The 18,847-nt window shown below is 41.2% G+C and overlaps 1 protein-coding gene across 4 annotated transcripts in view; it reads left to right on the top strand.

Moving 5' to 3' along the window:
* Positions 1-18,847, top strand: part of fat3a (FAT atypical cadherin 3a) — a 120,139-nt gene that overhangs the window by 98,524 nt on the left and 2,768 nt on the right. For 2 of the 4 annotated variants that reach the window (XM_053239658.1, XM_053239659.1), the window contains 14 exons: positions 1,776-2,165; positions 3,771-3,985; positions 4,166-4,303; positions 5,820-5,963; positions 6,058-6,255; positions 8,285-8,509; positions 8,630-9,206; positions 9,696-9,830; positions 10,087-10,244; positions 10,415-10,853; positions 11,814-11,967; positions 13,560-14,263; positions 16,276-16,386; positions 16,823-16,882. In XM_053239658.1, the coding sequence (XP_053095633.1) occupies positions 1,776-2,165; positions 3,771-3,985; positions 4,166-4,303; positions 5,820-5,963; positions 6,058-6,255; positions 8,285-8,509; positions 8,630-9,206; positions 9,696-9,830; positions 10,087-10,244; positions 10,415-10,853; positions 11,814-11,967; positions 13,560-14,263; positions 16,276-16,386; positions 16,823-16,882 (3,648 nt within the window). The remainder of the gene's footprint in view (positions 1-1,775; positions 2,166-3,770; positions 3,986-4,165; positions 4,304-5,819; positions 5,964-6,057; positions 6,256-8,284; positions 8,510-8,629; positions 9,207-9,695; positions 9,831-10,086; positions 10,245-10,414; positions 10,854-11,813; positions 11,968-13,559; positions 14,264-16,275; positions 16,387-16,822; positions 16,883-18,847) is intronic. The other 2 variants (XM_053239660.1, XM_053239661.1) reach the window with 1 other exon arrangement.

Raw genomic sequence — 18,847 nt, 5'->3', positions numbered from 1 at the left:
TAAAATTAGAGAATGATCAACTTTTTTGTAACCAAAAAAAAAAAAACGTAATGTTCAAAGCAGTTTCTTGCAGCAGTTCTGCAGGACCCTACTTAGAACTTTTCCTGTAATGATATCAGCAATATCCTTCTGCTGTTTCTGTTGACAGCTTTATCATCATTTTTTGCCAATTTTAATACCTCTGACGGATGCAACCTTTCCCCTCAGACCTGGCTGATGGACAGATAAAGTGCTCCAGCTGGAATGTTGCCTGGATTGGGTATCTTGTGAATTTTAATGGAGCTCCACTTTCTTCCTAGTTAACTACCTGTTGTTCCCCTTCACTCTTCTAAACGGAGTCCACCCCGCCACCTCTGCAGAAGCCCCCTGGAGCTCCAACCCAAGTTCTCAGACTTCTTCCCCCACAATCCACAATGACTCTCCATACCACTCAGTTAAAGGCATGGTCTGGACTTGTAAAAACTTTCAAACTGCTTTTAGAGTTTCTGTAAAAATGAAAGAATCATGTTGCTCTTGTAGAATGCTAAAATTTGGTAACATTTGTATTCTGGGCTGGATTGAGATGGCTTCAGTGTGTTCATCCAACCTATGAAAGTTTTTGGGCTTGAGGTTGTGACAACCTTTAGACATGGTTTACAGCTTTATGAAAGTGTGCAAGTTTGTACCCCCAGCACTTGCTTATTTCAGTTTGTAGTGCAAGACTAGCCCCTAAGGCAGAGGGGCAACAAGTGGTTGCCTCCATTTAGGAGACCATCCTGTGGAGCCCACAGCAGTCTTGAGATATGCTCCTGATTTTGCCTGGAGATGCAAGAACCTCAGTTACCATATGACACCACAAGGAGGAGTCTTGGTGTATGAGAGGCTCTGTACTTGAAACCTTGTGCTGCATTTGTGGTGCCTTATAAGTGTTAATTTGCAAATTGTAAGAACATAATTTTCCACTTGTTCGACATGCGAAGTGGAAAAAAAAATATGGACGCCTCCATGAAAGCGTGTCAATTGTTTGCTCTGTCAGAGTATGTAACGCTCTTAACAAGCTACTTTAACCGCACTTTTAGAGTTACAGGTCTGAGTGGCTACTGTTTCTGTTCTACTAGAACTTTAAGCATTCATGCAACATTTCGTACTGAAATTGTTGGGGACTTTACTCTGTTCACAGTGGGAGCAGCCGTGCTGATTTAATGTCACTCTGTAAACAGGGAAGGAACTGGTAATTGAGAAGACTACCCCAAGTTGACGAGATGAAATTTCAAGTTGAGGGGGGCAACTTCGCCTCGAACACAGCATTAGACCATTTCTTTACCTTTCCAAAGCCATCCTGTGGCAAAACACCTGAAAACCAGAAAAGGGGTTCTTGTACACATCTTAAAATCTGAAAAGATTTAGGCATTCAATTCCAGAAATGGAAAAGTATTAAAAATCTGGAACAAAGGTATGGAGAGTCTGTAGTCAAAGGAAGACACCAAGATTTTTGGTTGTCTTTGGACATTCCCTTATTTTCTGCACTAATTCCGTCCCCTGAATGCATATCACATTTCACAATGACATTGATAATGACCTTTCATATTTAGCACCAAACCTGAACATGGAAAGCTTTGAAAGTTTAAAAAAAACGTCCAGAGAAATTATGAAAAAGCTCTGGATTTTTTTTTTTTTTTTTAATAAAAGGAAGGGGCAAAAACCTTGCAGAAACTGTAATCAGACAAGCCTGCATTATGCATCAATTTTCCATCTGTAATCTTCTCTCTCCTTTTCTGTCTGTCTCTCTGTCTCAGGTGAGAGCCGTAAAGTAGTGTACTCACTAGTAGACTCGGCTGAAGGTGTCTTCTCCATCGATAAGTGGACAGGTGTGGTGGCTCTGGAGCGTCCGCTGGACCGCGAGGTCCAATCCTCGTACCTTGTGGTAATACGGGCGTCTGACCTAGGTGTCCCCTACCGTCTCTCGTCTCTTGCCAACCTCACCATTGCCGTGCTGGATGTAAATGACAACCCTCCGGTGTTCGAGCGGCGTGACTACAGTGCCACGCTGGGCGAGGATGCAGCAGCTGGCACCGCAGTGCTGCGTGTCCATGCACACAGCAAGGACATCGGTACTAACGCTGACATCTATTACAGCATCCGATCTGGGAACGCTCAAGGGCACTTCAGCATTGAAACACACACAGGTGAGAAGACAAATCTTATACAAACTGGTATGGCTGTGTCCCAAATGCTAGTATACTAGCATGCTAAGTAGCAAGCCAACATAGTACCATTTTATAGATAAGATAAGATGGGTACTGCTAGTCTACTAGACATAATGTTATTACTACTACCGCTGTTTAGTATGTCTAGTTTTAAACAAAATCCCAAGTCATGGCATGGCATTTTTATGGTGGCTAAATGTTTCACTAGTTAGATAACACAATTTCCAAATAGCATCTATCGAAAGTTGTACTATTGTTGTACTAGTTACATATGGTCAATCAGTATACATATGTCTTATTCTGTTAGCCTGACAGGATTGCTGAGAGGATTTTAAGTCGTATTTATAAATGTTACTAATCTTCACTGCTAATATTTTTTTGATGGGTAATGAGCTAACCTGACAGGATTTCTGAGAGGATTTTGAAGTCATATTCATAAATATTAATACTTTTCACTGCTAATGTTGGTTAGCTGGCTAACATGAACTAAATCTGACAGGCTTTCTGAGAGGATCTTTGTCTTGTTTATAAAATGTTCATAATTTTCACTCCTAATGCTGTTCAGCTGGCTAAAGTGAGCTAACCTGACAGGATTTCTAAGAAAATCTCTTTACACAATCTTTTGTGTGTAAAGGTACTTTTGAGAGCCGGGGGCCTTCTTGTGAGAAAGCGTTGTTGTCACTGATAAACATTTAGCTAATTAGCTAGCATGGAATGCTCGCTATACAGTACATTATGTATGTTAGTATTTAGTATTGAGACGTAGACACAAGCAGCGTCCAGTGTTTATTGTGTCTGGAAAGCTTTATTGTAACTGCTAAATATGTAGGTAGCTAGCTAAAAATGCTTACTAAATAGTATTTATCACAGATAGCTGGCATAAAATTTTTGACATACATTAATATAATGATATTTAGTTTAAGGTTTTATAGATGCTATGGTAACTGTGACAGCATTATTCTGGCTGCTAAATCCTATGCTAGCTAACACTGCTTGCTCTGGTGTTTGGAATGAATCTGTCAAAAAAAAGTGATTGAAATTTGTTAGGCTGAAATTTATCCATGCTTTTTTGACCACAGAAGTTATAGGACCACACACACACACACACACACACACACACACACACACACACACACACAGACACATATTTCATTCTATAATGCAATTCAGCTCTCGCTGTTCTAGCCAGTATATAAAGCTGAGATATAGACAGCCTGAGGCCGTTTGTGTCCTAAATCGCAGCCACCCGCCTCTTCACTCACTTAATCTCGTTCCCACACACGCAGTCGGACACTTTTCAGCTTACAGCTCACGTTTGCTCTAAGTTTCATTAATAATTGCTTTGCATAGATATTTAAAGACACTACGCATGGATGGTGTCAGTGACGACACCCTATTCACCGCATAGTACATTGTTTAGGTGCCATTTTTTATAGCATTTTATTTTCTTTCAAAGGCACGTTATACACTACATTAGATATACTATGGAATAACAGTGCAGAAGAATGCATACTATTTATAGATGACCTTTGTAGTGTGTAGAGTGTGTGTTTTAAGAGCATGATGATGTGTGTGTTTGTGCAGGAGTGATCTCCGTGTCTCACCCTCTGGACTTCGAGACCTGTAAAGATTACTTTCTCACAATAGAAGCTCGCGATGGCGGAACTCCACCCCTCACCGCTGTTGCCATGGTGAACATCAATATAACGGACGTCAATGATAATGCGCCGATGTTTGGGCGTGACGTTTACAGCGCCATCATCAGGGAGGACGCTAACATTGGTGATGCCGTCGTCAAGGTACCCACATCCAACATTAAAAAGAATAAACAACAACCAGAAAAGGAAAGAGAGCAACAGCTTTGTGCTACTGTAGCTTGTTCTGTAGCTTGTTTATGAAACTATCACTGTTACTGTTTAATCAACGGTGGGATGGTGGGATTCTGAGCGACGTGATGACGTGTTGTTCTGGTTGCTTAGGTGACCGCCGAAGACATCGACAGCCAGGTGAACGGTGACATCCTGTACTCCATCGTCAGCGGCGACCGCGAGAACCAGTTCTTCATCGAGCCAGTGACGGGCCAGATCAAAGTCAACAAACAGCTGGATCGAGAAACGGTGAGGAACAACACCACGGTTTCCATGACAACAAGCTCACCATGTCGGAGACCAAATTATCAACTATCTATTGAGTAAAAAAATCATTTCTACTTAAACATGCCAATCCATTACTTTATTGGTATTAAACTGACACTTAAGCTTGAATGGCACTTCAAGAACCATCTTTATGTGCAAATAGATATAAAAATACAACTGAAGGGCAGGTATTAAATTAACATAGGTCTGTTCTCAAAATTATGTATCACAAAATTCTGACTTGTTGTCATTGCGGTAACGTTTTTATAGATTACATCTTCTCCACATATGAAAATGTGTTTCATTTACATTTACCTTATGAACAGAACACACTCTTTTATTCTGTATTCCTATCATATTTTAAAGTTTTAGTTTAGTTAAAGTTATTTTGTGTTCATATCATATTTTAAAGTTTTAGTTTAGTTAAAGTACACCTTTAATCAGCATTATACACGACTTTCAGTTTCACTTTTTTTCTTCAGTTGAGTCTTTTTAAGATACAAACTTTACTACAGGTATCAAATAAAGAATAAAATGCTCAGGGGCATGCAGTTCTAGTAAATTAATCAGTGACTTTGATTGTTACCACCTTGTAACCTCCCTGAAATTGATTATTTTCCACTAACATCACATCCTTGAGTGTTTTACTAAATCACGGCAATTCGACAATGATTACAAACGACACTTGCTTTTTATCCATTTATAGTTACATTTAATTTAATTGTTAAAACAGCTATAAACAGTCATTCCTTCACCAACCTCTCTTAATTCTCTCTCTTGAAGTGTGTGCTATTACAATTAGACAATGAAGACTTTCCAGTTATGGAAAGCTTACTGTTAAAAAGCACTGGACACTGGAGACTCCTTCCATAAATGTTAAATAAATAAATAATTACAGAAACTGTCGCCATATCAGTGATTATGCATCTTGGTTAATTAACAAGACTGTGAATGAGCTGTTATTATAGAAACAATGAATAGAAACCTGTGATCTGCAGCCTGAGCTAATGACAGAGCTGCTGTGATAGAAAATTAATCAACACCTTCTGAGAGAATTCAGCAGAACTATTAGCACATACAAAAACCTGATTACAACATTGGTGCCTCTCCCTTTATTAGCACATGATGTCACTGATTCATTATTCTTTGTAAATCATACGCAGTTTGTCAGATTACACGCATACATTAGCCTCTTTATTTGGGATGTTAGTAAATCAGAGTATATAAGTGATGAATTTTTATTAAAAAGTTTACTTTAGTGGTTATAATTTTTAAAAAAATATCTATATTAGAAGTCTTACAGCTATAATCTTTCACTAAAAATCTATCTTTGGTGTATCATATTATACATTTTACTGCCAATTTTAACCCCTATTATTATCCATTGTGTAAAAAATATTCTATAATTATTCTATAATCTTGTTCTCTCTCTCTCTCTCTCTCTCTCTCTCTCTCTCTCTCTCTCTGTGTCTGTTTGTTATCGTGTCCGTCTCTCCAGATTGCGGGTTATGCGTTGGCAGTAAGAGCTCTGGACAGCGGAACTCCCTCCATGTCTTCAACTGTGATCGTTAACATCGACATCTCCGACATCAACGACAACCCGCCCACTTTTTCTCCAGCAAATCACACGGCGGTTATTCAGGTACACTCGATGAGTGACGCAGTAATATATCAGTGTATAAAAATGGATATTAAAATATACAGCATCTGATTATGATTCATTTTTTGATCGACAGGAGAATAAGCCAGTTGGGACGAGCATCCTGCAGCTGTCAGTCACCGATAAAGACGCCGCCCACAACGGCCCGCCGTTCCACTTCAACATCCTCTCGGGAAATGAGGGGATGTGGTTTGCATTGGACAGGGAGGGGCTTATAACGTCCAATCAGATGTTCCGCAGGTCTGAGAGAACGGAGTATGTCATTCAGGTTGAGGTGAGAGCAACAGTGATAGTCAAGATGCTGTATGTTAAGTTTTATAAATGTGCATTCAGTTACTGTGTTTACTGTAAATGTGCTACTCCAGAAGTTACGGTAGTTTGTGCATTCAGTTACTGTGTTTACTGTAAATGTGCTACTCCAGAAGTTACGGTAGTTTGTATATTTAGTTAGTGTGTTTAATGTAAATGTGCTACTCCAGGAGTTACGGGTGTTTGTGCATTTAGTTAGCGTGTTTAATGTAAATGTGCTACTACTAAGTTACAGTAGTTTGTGCATTTACATTAAACACGCTAACTGAATGCACAAACTACCGTAACTCCTGAAGTTATACCGTAAAAGTTAGCGTGTTTAATGTAAATGCACAAACTACTGTAACTTCTGGAGTAGCACATTTGCATTCAGTTAGCGTGTTTAATGTAAATGTGCTTCTCCAGACGTTACGGTAGTTTGTGCATTTAGTTAGCCTGTTTACTGTAAATGTGCTACTCCAGAAGTTACGGTAGTTTGTGCATTTAGTTAGCGTGTTTACTGTAAATGTGCTACTCTAGAAGTTACGGTAGTTTGTATATTTAGTTAGCGTGTTTAATGTAAATGTGCTACTCCAGGAGTTACGGTAGTTTGTGCATTTAGTTAGCGTGTTTAATGTAAATGTGCTACTCCAGGAGTTACGGTAGTTTGTGCATTCAGTTAGCGTATTTAATGTAAATGTGCTACTCCAGGAGTTACGGGTGTTTGTGCATTTAGTTAGCGTGTTTAATGTAAATGTGCTACTACTAAGTTACAGTAGTTTGTGCATTTACATTAAACACGCTAACTGAATGCACAAACTACCGTAACTCCTGAAGTTATACCGTAAAAGTTAGCGTGTTTAATGTAAATGCACAAACTACTGTAACTTCTGGAGTAGCACATTTGCATTCAGTTAGCGTGTTTAATGTAAATGTGCTTCTCCAGACGTTACGGTAGTTTGTGCATTTAGTTAGCCTGTTTACTGTAAATGTGCTACTCCAGAAGTTACGGTAGTTTGTGAATTTAGTTAGCGTGTTTACTGTAAATGTGCTACTCTAGAAGTTACGGTAGTTTGTATATTTAGTTAGCGTGTTTACTGTAAATGTGCTACTCCAGAAGTTACGGTAGTTTGTGCATTTAGTTAGCGTGTTTACTGTAAATGTGCTACTCCAGAAGTTACGGTAGTTTGTGCATTTAGTTAGCGTATTTACTGTAAATGTGCTACTCTAGAAGTTACGGTAGTTTGTATATTTAGTTAGCGTGTTTAATGTAAATGTGCTACTCCAGGAGTTACGGTAGTTTGTGCATTTAGTTAGCCTGTTTACTGTAAATGTGCTACTCCGGAAGTTACGGTAGTTTGTGCATTTAGTTAGCGTGTTTACTGTAAATGTGCTACTCCAGAAGTTACGGTAGTTTGTGCATTCAGTTAGCGTGTTTACTGTAAATGTGCTACTCCAGAAGTTACGGTAGTTTGTGCATTCAGTTAGCGTGTTTACTGTAAATGTGCTACTCCAGAAGTTACGGTAGTTTGTGCATTTAGTTAGCGTGTTTACTGTAAATGAGCTACTCTAGAAGTTACGGTAGTTTGTATATTTAGTTAGCGTGTTTAATGTAAATGTGCTACTCCAGGAGTTACGGTAGTTTGTGCATTCAGTTAGCGTGTTTACTGTAAATGTGCTACTCCAGAAGTTACGGTAGTTTGTGCATTTAGTTAGCGTGTTTACTGTAAATGTGCTACTCTAGAAGTTACGGTAGTTTGTATATTTAGTTAGCGTGTTTAATGTAAATGTGCTACTCCAGGAGTTACGGTAGTTTGTGCATTCAGTTAGCGTGTTTAATGTAAATGTGCTACTCTAGAAGTTATGGTAGTTAGTGTTTTTACTATTGTTTTTAGCTATTGACACAATAATATGCTAGCCTAGCAGTCAGTATTAGTATATATTATGTTAATATTTTAAACTCAGGTTCATTGGTTTTTGTTTTTAATTTATCTTGACCAATCTTGGCACTCCAGGCCCGTGATTCCGGCAGGCCGCCGTTGTCATCAACCACACTCGTGCACGTGCGTGTGATCGAGGAGAGCGTGCACATGCCTGTAGCATCTCCGCTACACGTCCACATTGTGACGGTGGAGGATGAGTTCCCAGGAGGTGTGATTGGACAGATTCATGCCACGGACCAGGACGCTTTCGACATCCTCACCTATGGACACACGCACCAACAGAACAGCCTCTTTAAGGTGTGTGTGTGTGTGTGTGTGTGTGTGTGTGTGTGATATCTGTCGCTCTCTCCCAATATTGGTTATATATTAAATACTGTGTACTGTTCTATAAAGCCTCCATCTTTCCCTCTGTCTCAGGTGAACCCACGTGACGGACGCATCATCGCTCTCTCCGGTCTGGACGCGGGTCGCTACTCTCTGAATGCCACGGTGACGGACGGCCGTTTCTCCGTGAGCGTGCCCGTGAGCGTGCACGTGGAGTGGGCGTCGGCTTCTATGCTGCGTCACGCTGTTACAGTGCGCTTCGAGCGCGTCTCGCCGCACGACTTTGTCTCGCGTCATCTCACTGCTGTTCGCCGCGCCATCGCCGATGCCATGGGAACAGGGACGCCCGATGCCCTGCATGTGCTCAGTGTGCAGCCGGTGGAGACCACAGGCCAGCTTGACCTCCTATTGGCTGTGGAGGCTCCAGGGGGTGGCGGCTTCCTGGCAGCAGCGCTGGTGAGCCAGAAGCTAAGCGCAGCACGGCGGCGGCTCGAACAGGTCCTGCGCGTTTCTGCTGTTCTGGATAAGAACTGTTCAGGTCTGGAGTGCGGAGAGGCGCGCTGCGAACAGACCATCACACTCGACACACACGCACTGCTCACTTACACCACCAGCACCAGCAGCTTCGTCTCACCGCGGTTTCAACGGAGCGCACGCTGCGTCTGCTCTGGTGAGTCGTGGAAAGGGAACACATCTCATACAAAGCCTTGCAAAAGTATTCACCCCCCTTGGAACTGATATGGACTTCATTGGGATTTTTACAGTTTGATTTGCACAACGTTGGTGCAAAATTTGTTTATCATAACGCACTGTAACACGAGTGATTAAACAGAAAGAGCAAAGTATTCCCTGCTGATGAAAAGCACCCTGATGCTACCACCACCATGCTTCACTGTGGGTATGGTGTTCACAGGGTGGTTATTTAGGGGTTTCTTAGCAATGGGTGAAAACTTATGCCATTACAACTTTTACTTTATTTTTGTAAATAATTCTGTAAACTATTTACTATCACTATTACTAGTACTGTGTTACTATTTACTAGCAGTACTGACATGGTTGTGTGTGTGTGTTGAGCTGGTATGAAGATTGGTACTGAACCCTGCCAAGTATCTTTCTTGAAATCTTTATCTCTTTCTCACTGTCTCTCTCTCTTTGGCAGATGGACGATGTTCTGCGATATCGGAGGTGTGTGAGGACGTGGTCTGTCCTGATGACATGCAGTGTGTGAAGACAGACAACAGCAGAGGACCGTACGCCTGCCAGTGCCCGCCAGGGAAACTAGGAGAATGTGCAGGTATGTGGGTGTTAGTGTGTGTGTGTGTGTGTGTGTGTGTTCATGTGTGTTCCTACTAAGTGCTGTGTGTGTTTTAAGTTTCTCAGACAATAGACAATGTTCATAATTTGTTTGACATCATAAAATATATGCAAATCTTCTAGACATTTACAACAGATGTATGTAAATGTACAGAGTAAGTGTTTTGAAAGAGATGTTTAGTAAAACTGTTTGTGTGTGTGTGTGTGTGTGTGTGTGTGTGTGTGTGCGTGCCCAGGTCACACCTCTCTGAGTTTCTACGGCAACAGTTATATAAAGTACCACGTGATTGACGGCTTGAAGAGCGATGAGGTGAAACTGCAGCTCCGCATCAGAACACTGCAGAGTAGCGGCGTGATCCTGTACACACACCCCGCCCCCTGTGCCATGCTAAAGGTCCACACACACACACACACACACACACACACACACACACACACACACACAGAAACTTCTGTCAACATATATTTCCTAAACACTGTCTGTTTGCTTGTCACTTTAAGCCCTGTCTCTCTGTGTGTGTATGTGTGTGGGTGTGGGTGTGTGGGTGTGTGTGTGTTTGACAGATGGAGGACGGATGTCTCCAGCTACAGCTGGGCTGTTCTGAAGGAGGTGGAGTCCTCGCCATCACCACCCGACCAATCAATGATGGTCGCTGGCATCACGTGACCCTCGAGTTGGGTCGAAACTCCAGCAGCCTCTCATTAGACGACTGGACACAACAGGCCCCGGCTGCTTCCCACCTCCCTGGCCCCGATTGGTCCATTTCAATGGGGGCGTGGCATAGCGACGGTTTCCAGGGCTGCCTGGACTCGTTAGCGTTGAACGATGTCGAGCTGCCACTGCACAACAAACAGGCACCTGCAGCAACACACACACGCTCACACACACACGTGGAGGTGACGGCGCTGGGCGAGGTGACGCTCGGCTGTGTGCTTCACCATGATCCGTGCGCACGCCAACCCTGCGCCCACGGAGCTGCCTGCACCAGCCTTCCCAACGGAGGTGTGTGTGTGTGTCTCTGCACCTTTTATTTAAACAAAAAAAGAACGAAAAGAGCCGAAGTGTTTCCTTTTTATTGAGGTTAAGGTTAGAGGTATATTTAGGTGTAGCATAGCGTTAATTACCTCAATTAATAATTTTGTCAATGGGAAGCACTCACAAGTCCTCACAAGTAAGGAAAATGTGTGTGTGTGTTTTGTTTACCTGAAATATTTAGTATTGGAATACTAATGAGCCTTAATGAATATTACCCCTACCACTAAACTAACGAAAATCATGAAGCAGTATTATAATTTTATCGTAAGTTTCATATTTGACCTGCATTATTTATGTATTTCCTCACAGTAGTGTTGTCCCGTTGCTGATATTTAGCTTGATTTTGACATTTTTAGGTAACATTCACCACCCTGAACTCGTCCTTAAGCAGGATTTATTCACGTACTTAAGCCCAGCTCCACTCCTGAATGTCCTCTTACTCACTACATGTGCTCGTTATACAGGATATAAGGTGACGTTGTTGTGGTACACAACATGTTGTGCTGGTGTTCAGTTAGAGGTGTTCAGGTGTTCAGTTAGAGACTAAAGCTCACTTTTTCCAGCACGGTGTGTGTTAATGGTTTCTTCCCTTCATCAGTGTCAATCTCTAAACACAGCTCTGCACACACACTCGGCGAACTGGCTGACAGCTGTGATTATTGTATCAGCTCTGAATATTCATAATATGTGTGTGTGTGTGTGTGTGTGTGAGTGTATGTATGTGTGTGTGCGCGAAAGTAATTACTGCATAATTACTCTGCAGTCGTTTTCGGTGGACGCCATTATTCTCCTGCTTGGCATATAATTAATGCACGCTTGTCCAGCTGTGTGTGTGTGTGTGTGTGTGTGTGTGTGTGTGTGTGGAGGATTTTCTGGTGCTTAGAGTGTCTGTCTTTCTCTCTCTCTCTCTCTCTCTCTCTCTGTCAGGTTTCTCGTGTAATTGTGGTCCTCTGTACACCGGGCGGCGCTGTGAGACCGAGATTGGTGTGTGTGCGCCAAACCCCTGCCGAAACGGCGGTGTGTGTAAGCCCATCGGCAACGCCTTCCTCTGCAGCTGCAAGAGGGGATACACTGGCCTCACGTCAGTACACACACACACACACACTTTAAATTATTGTAATAATTAACTGATTTTCATTCATGACAAAAATTAATTGATAAAATAAAAATAAATAAAAATAATATAAGTTGCATAAAATATGCATACATGTATTAATTCCGGTGTTAATTGTGTATTAAGAGAGTATTACTGCTGTAATAATGATGCGTTAATGATCAGTATTAGTATTAGTAGTATTAGTAGTGTTAGTGGTGTAATAATGGTTTATTAATGATTTATTAATGGTGTATTAATAGTGTATTATTGGTGTTTAGTGCTGGTGTTAGTGCTGGTGTTAATTGTGTATTAAGAGAGTATTACTGCTGTAATAATGATGCGTTAATGATCAGTATTAGTAGTATTAGTAGTGTTAGTGGTGTAATAATGGTTTATTAATGATTTATTAATGGTGTATTAATAGTGTATTAATAGTGTATTATTGGTGTTTAGTGCTGGTGTTAGTGCTGGTGTTAGTGCTGGTGTTAGTGCTGGTGTTAATTGTGTATTAAGAGAGTATTACTGCTGTAATAATGATGTGTTAATGATCAGTATTAGTATTAATAGTGTTAGTGGTGTAATAATGGTTTATTAATGGTGTATTAATGGTGTATTAATAGTGTATTATTGGTGTTTAGTGCTGGTGTTAATGGTGTATTAAGAGAGTATTACTGCTGTAATAATGATGCATTAGTGATCAGTGTTAGTGTTAGTGGTGTGTTAGTGGTGTAATAACAGTTTATTAATAGTGTATTAATAGTGTAATAAAGGTGTTTAGTGCTGGTGTTAGTGCTGGTGTTAGTGCTGGTGTTTAATGCTGGTGTTTAATGCTGGTGTTAGTGGTGTATTCCTGCTAAAGTTTATGAATTTTTCAGTGAAATGAAGTGTGTAATGAAATCCTGTAAACACTGAGGGTGATGCAACACACACTGTCACCAGGAGAGGGAGCCATCAATCTCTCTATTGCTCTCATCTACTCCTCATTTCTCACTCCTCCTCTTATCCATTCATTCTGAAGTCTCTATCTCTCTGTTGCTCTCTCTCTCTCCAACTCAGTGTTTTCTTTGATTCATTGCTCACACACACACACACACACACACACACACACACACACACACACAACACACTCAGACACTCACACACACACCAACTTAAAACATTGTTTTTTCAAAGTTAAGTCTTTTACTCATATTGGATTTAATTGCCAGCCCCCTCTATCACTGACACGCACACACAGAGCCCGATTTAATTAAATTGCACACCCGCACATACACACACACACACACACACACACACACACGGTCTTGCATTTCTTTGATGTGCTTTGAAGAATGAAAATGTAGCAGCACAGTTGAAAGCAATGAAAAATGAATATGGCAGGTCGTAGAAATCTAATTTATACGCTCTCATATACAAGACCCGTGTGGGTGTGTGTGTGTGGGTGTGTGTGTCTCAAAGTAGGCTTTTATGTTTATTTCATAACAGTGTCTCAATCTAATCCATAATCTTCATCTAAACACATATGACTAATAGTGTGTGTGTGTGTGTGTGTGTGTGTGTGTGTGTATACGCTGCAGGTGTGAGGAGGATGTAAACGAGTGTGAACGTGGTGAGCGCTGCGAAGGCGGAGCCTCCTGTGTCAACACCTTCGGCTCCTTCTACTGCAACTGCACCACGCCAGGCTTTGTGGGTGGAGCCTGTGCCATCCGTCCCGTCCTGGTCCCCGACATGCGCTCTGGCCCCGCCTACTTTGGGCGGGAGGAGCTTATCGGCGTGGCGGTGGTGCTGTTCCTGATCATGGCACTTGTGTTTCTGTTCGTCGCCTTCAGGAAGAAAGTGTTCCAGAAGAGCTACTCGCGCAACGACCTGTCTCTCGTCCAGGACCCGGCCACTGCTGCACTGCTGCACAAAGCCAACGGACACTTCCCTCCCCTGCAGTGTGGCACTGGAGACCCTATCAGCCTCTACACCGAGGGTGGGCGGGGCTTACTGTCTGGAGAACCCATCGGTCTTTACACAGAGGGTGGGCGGAGCTTATCAGGGCCACCCCAGGTCCCGGTAAGACCGATGGCGTACACCCCGTGCTTTGGGACTTTGGAGAAAAGGGGTGGTGACAGAAAGGGGGTGGAGCTGACTGAGATGAGCACGTTCAGACAGGGGACGGAGTCACCGAGAGTGGTGGGCAGTATGGCACGGAGGGGCGTGGCCGTGTGCAGCGTGGCACCCAACCGATCGGAGTGTGACTCGCCGAGCAACAAAAGAAGCTGGGAGGATGACGATGGTGAGAGAGACAGGATTGAGTGTGTGTGTGTGTGTGTGTGTGTGTGTGTGTGTGTGTGTATATACTTCCTGACCTGCTAATCATGGCGAATCAGGATACGAGCATCTCTCGCCTCCCCTCACAGTCAGAGCTGCAGTTATTATTCCCTCAGCTGTCCTATATATACGCAGTGTTCCAATCAGAAGGTAGCTCCCTAGTGAGGCTGAATTTTTAGGAAGTCTTTATCCTGACATAACGACTGCCCCCTTTAAAAAATACCTGCCTTCTATGCTCCATATGTGGACGAACTCAGGGGCAACATGTGTCCTGTTCATCGTACAAGAACCATGAAAGTTTCAGCAAATGTCGTGGGAACGTGGCATTCCTTATACTTCTTCTGCTCATTAGGGGTCCAAGCACCAGATCATTTTATCTCCTAAACCAGCCAGAGACCCCTTTAACCCTTTAAACTCCGCACAGATTGCCCTCAGTACAGATTTACTTTTTGAACATAATCCAACATAAATATTAGACTCATTTTTTAAAAAAATGTGTACAAGAATATTCAAAAATCATGGACCCCCTAGCTGTGCTTCATGGACTCCACTTTGAGGAATTCTGGAACAGGAGCAGTTAGTAAACATGGCATACAACAGCCAATCATAACTTAATTGGCAGTAATTGTCCTTGCACATGAACAGCCATGATGAATTGCTGATGAGAAGTGAACAAATGGTGCATTAATTGCAAACTGTAATCCATTAGTCAGTTAGTAAAGTAGTGCTTGGACCCCATGAATCGCTGCTTGGAACTGCATTTGTCTTTGTTTCTGTAAATTTTACACTTTTCAATTTTCCTGAATCTGAATTACAAAATATCTTTCTTTCTCTGTTCTTTCCTTCTTTCATTCTGACTTTCTTTCTTTCTTTCTTTCTTTTACCATTTACCATTTTTCTTTTACTTTTCTTTTTTGTTTTTCTTTCTTTTCTTTCAAGTTCTTTTTAGCACAGTGCATTCTAGAGAACGTACATTTTTTTACGATCATTTCACAGTCTGCTTTCGTTCTTTCGCTCTTCCTTTATTTCTTTTTTCCATTCTTTTTTTCTTCCTTTCTTTCTTTCTTTCTTTCTTTCTCTTTCTTCTTCTGCTTTCTTTCTTTTCTTTCTTCTTTTTCTTTTTTTCCATTCTTTTTGTTCTTTCTTTCTTTACTTCTTTTTTTGGTCCTTATTTTTTGTATTTATTTATTTAATTAATTAATTAATTCTTTTTGTTCTTTCTTTCTTTCTTTGCTCCTGACCTTATAGCTTTTTTCCTTTCTCCCTCTGTTCTTTTTTACTTCTTTATTCCTTTTTCCATTCTTTCTTTCTTTCTTTCTTGGTCCTGACTTTCTTGATTTCTTGTGTTCTTTCTTTCTTTTTCTTTCTTTCTTTTAGGATTTTTTAGCACCGTGTATTCTAGTGGACATGCATGTCTTTTACGATCATTTCACAAAACCAGTCCCTCTCTGTCCACATTTCTTTCTTTCTTTCTTTCTTTCTTTCTTCCATTCTTTTTTTGTTCTTTCTTTGGTCCTGACTTTGTTGCTTTCTTTCTTTCTCTCTCTCTCTCTTCTATTCAATTGGATTTTGTGATTTAATTGAACTTTTGAGATGTGTCCAAGTCTCAGACTTGAAAAAAAAAAAGTGTTGTCTAGACTCTGCCCGGACTCAACATCCAGAGGTGTGTGTGTGTGTGTGTGTGTGTTGTAAGAATTACAATGAGGGACAGAGAGGCAGAAAGAGAGAGAGAGAAAGAGAGAGAGAGAGAAGAAAACGCAGATTAAAGAGAAGTTACAGGATTGAATTGAAATGTCACTTTAAATTCGTCTTCTCAGTGTGACAGCAGTGACTGTGTGTGTGTGTGTGTGTGTGTGTGTGTGTGTGTGTGTTTATTTCTCTCGATCTATTCAGGAAATATGAAACATAACCTAGGAATGAATAAGCCTTAAGTCGTAGAGTGTCTGACCTTTGACTTTTGACCTCTGACCTTCACAGGGAAAGTGGACATGTTGGAGGAGGTCATGTGTTTTTCTGGCAGCAACAAAGGAAGCAACTCTGAGGTCCAGTCACTGAGCTCCTTCCAATCAGACTCCTGTGATGACAACGGTAAGCCCCGCCCACCTCAGCTCTCCATGGCAGCGTGTGTGTGTGTGTGTGTGTGAAGAGTGTGAAAGTGTGTATGTCATCATTTTCAGCATCACCGCTCCAATGGTGAATAATCAGATCATTAATTCAGATCGTGTGTGTGTGTGTGTGTGCGCGTGTGTGAGAGTCTTCATAGTCCTCACTTTTGGGAATGATGACATACGCCGGCTCTCATTTGTCACAGCTTAGGTCATCATCAGCCAATCAGAACACAGAAGCAGCTGCAGTGGACCAATGCGAGCTACGGATTTACGCATATAATTAACACAATGAAATTGCACTGTGACTTACTGACTTTGCTGTACAGGCGAGACGATTTGCGTGTGTGTGTGTGTGTGTGTGTGTGTGTGTGTGTGTGCGCGCGAGTTTCTCACCACTCTTCATTTCTCTCTCCAAGCTTCCATAGTGACGGTCATTCGACTCGTCAACGACGCAGTTGATACGATCGAAAACGAAGGTAGCTTCAGACCATACATGAAAACACACACACACACACACACACACACACACACACACACACACACATATATACACACACACACACACACACAGAAACAGAAGGGGTGTGTAAAATTAAGTAATGCCTTTTTACTGTTTAGCACAATGGCGTGTGTGTGTGTGTGTGTGTGTGTGTGTGTGTGTGTGTGTGTGTGTGTGTGTGTGTGAGAGTCATCTAGATTAATGTCTGCTTTCTCTGCCTCAAGAAGTCAGCCAGGACTCAACTGCAGGAGAATGGACACACACACACACACACACACACACACACACACACACATACTCACACTCTCTCTCATTCTAACTCTTAGTACCAGATAAAGTGAGTTTGCACTAATTATTTTCCGTTTCGTAACTCAGGAATCGTGTATCGCTCAGAAATCAGATGCACATTGTTACAAACAAAAACATTTACACTTTCCAGACATTGTGGCACTTTTATTGTGCAACTTTTTGAAACACGTGTTTAAAATGTACTCTTGATGCTACACTTGATATTACTGCTCAGTTTTTAGTCAGCGTTGAGTGAAAATAAAAATAAAGTTTTTATTTTTCACAGCCGTGGTCTGGACCTTATTTCCATGTTTTGAGCGCATTGACGTCATCAGTGACACAAATTCATCAAAACATCGGGGAAAAAAGTGGCTCCAAATCACCGCTACAAATACAGTTCCAGTTTGTTGCCACTATCCTGATCGATTCTGTTTATAAAACACTTTGTTTGGTAAAGTTCGATGCTGATGCGCGTTAGCTTTAAAGCGCTTAAAAACACAGGCTGCATTTAACCTCTATATAACAATGAAGTCCGATGTTTTTCACAGACATCTGATATCTGCTCGTTCGATTCGCATCTAAATCCAATTCTCCTGTTAATTCCGTAGTGTTCTTTGTTATGTGACAATTTTTTGGGCTAGAATTCAGAATTCATCATTTGAATGATGGGGCAAAGCGAGGATAAAGTCGCTCCTGTCTCGAACGCTGACGGAAAATTAAAGGACTTAAGGCAAAATACAAATACGGCAATGGAAACAACACGATTACGATAAAAAGTTGTTTTCAGCCGAGCGCATTTTGGCACAAAGTGATGTAAATCTGATCAGGAAACAGATATGGGTCAGGTCTTGCATATCTGTAAACAGACCAAACAAAAAAACTGACACAATATCGGAATCGTGCATCAAGGCCAAAAACGTAAATGCAGTCATAAAATCGCAAGAGAGACACAGCAGCATAGAAATATAGCAGGAAGTAGCTATATACAGCTATATAGTACAGAAACACGCCCACGGCAGACGCGTTCGGCTCCACGCTAATCGATTTTCAGCCAAATATGATTCAGTTCGAAACCACAGAACTGAAACATTCAGCATTTTTTAATATATTTTACGCAAACTGACCTTTACTTTAAAGAAAAGGTTTTTTTTTAATGCGAAAGTTTTGCAATTAACATTTTAATTAAAATAAATTTTAACATTTACAAATATATACAGTACTGTGTAAAAGTCTTGGCACCTTTTTTTTTTTTTTTTTTTTTTTTTTTTTTTTAAGTACAAACTTTGTTATAGAGGTTTATTTTCTGACTTCTACATTATTGATTCAGTACAAAAACATTTTAGATTCCAAACATTAGTTTTCCAGCACAAAATGAAACGTTACAGAAAATTGTTTGTATGTCAGTAAAGAAAGCAGCAGATTCCATAAGAGCCACTTTTCAGATAAAAACATAATGAAGGCTGCTGGGTTTCGCTGCAGAAATAAGAAGCGAGTCGACAGACAAAGTCTCCAGAAGAACTGTGGCTGCTTCTGCAAGATGCTCAGTAACACTTCCAGCTCATTTCCTTAGAAAACTGCACACACTGCACCTGAGATACTATTATTTTTTTTAAAGCGGAGGATCATCACACCAAATATTGACTTGTTTCATTTA

This window comes from Pangasianodon hypophthalmus, chromosome 14 (genome assembly GCF_027358585.1).
Source record: "Pangasianodon hypophthalmus isolate fPanHyp1 chromosome 14, fPanHyp1.pri, whole genome shotgun sequence".
Lineage (NCBI taxonomy): Eukaryota > Metazoa > Chordata > Actinopteri > Siluriformes > Pangasiidae > Pangasianodon > Pangasianodon hypophthalmus.
The sequence above is the reverse complement of the archived record's forward strand: the minus strand, read 5'-3'. Positions and strand labels throughout refer to the sequence as shown.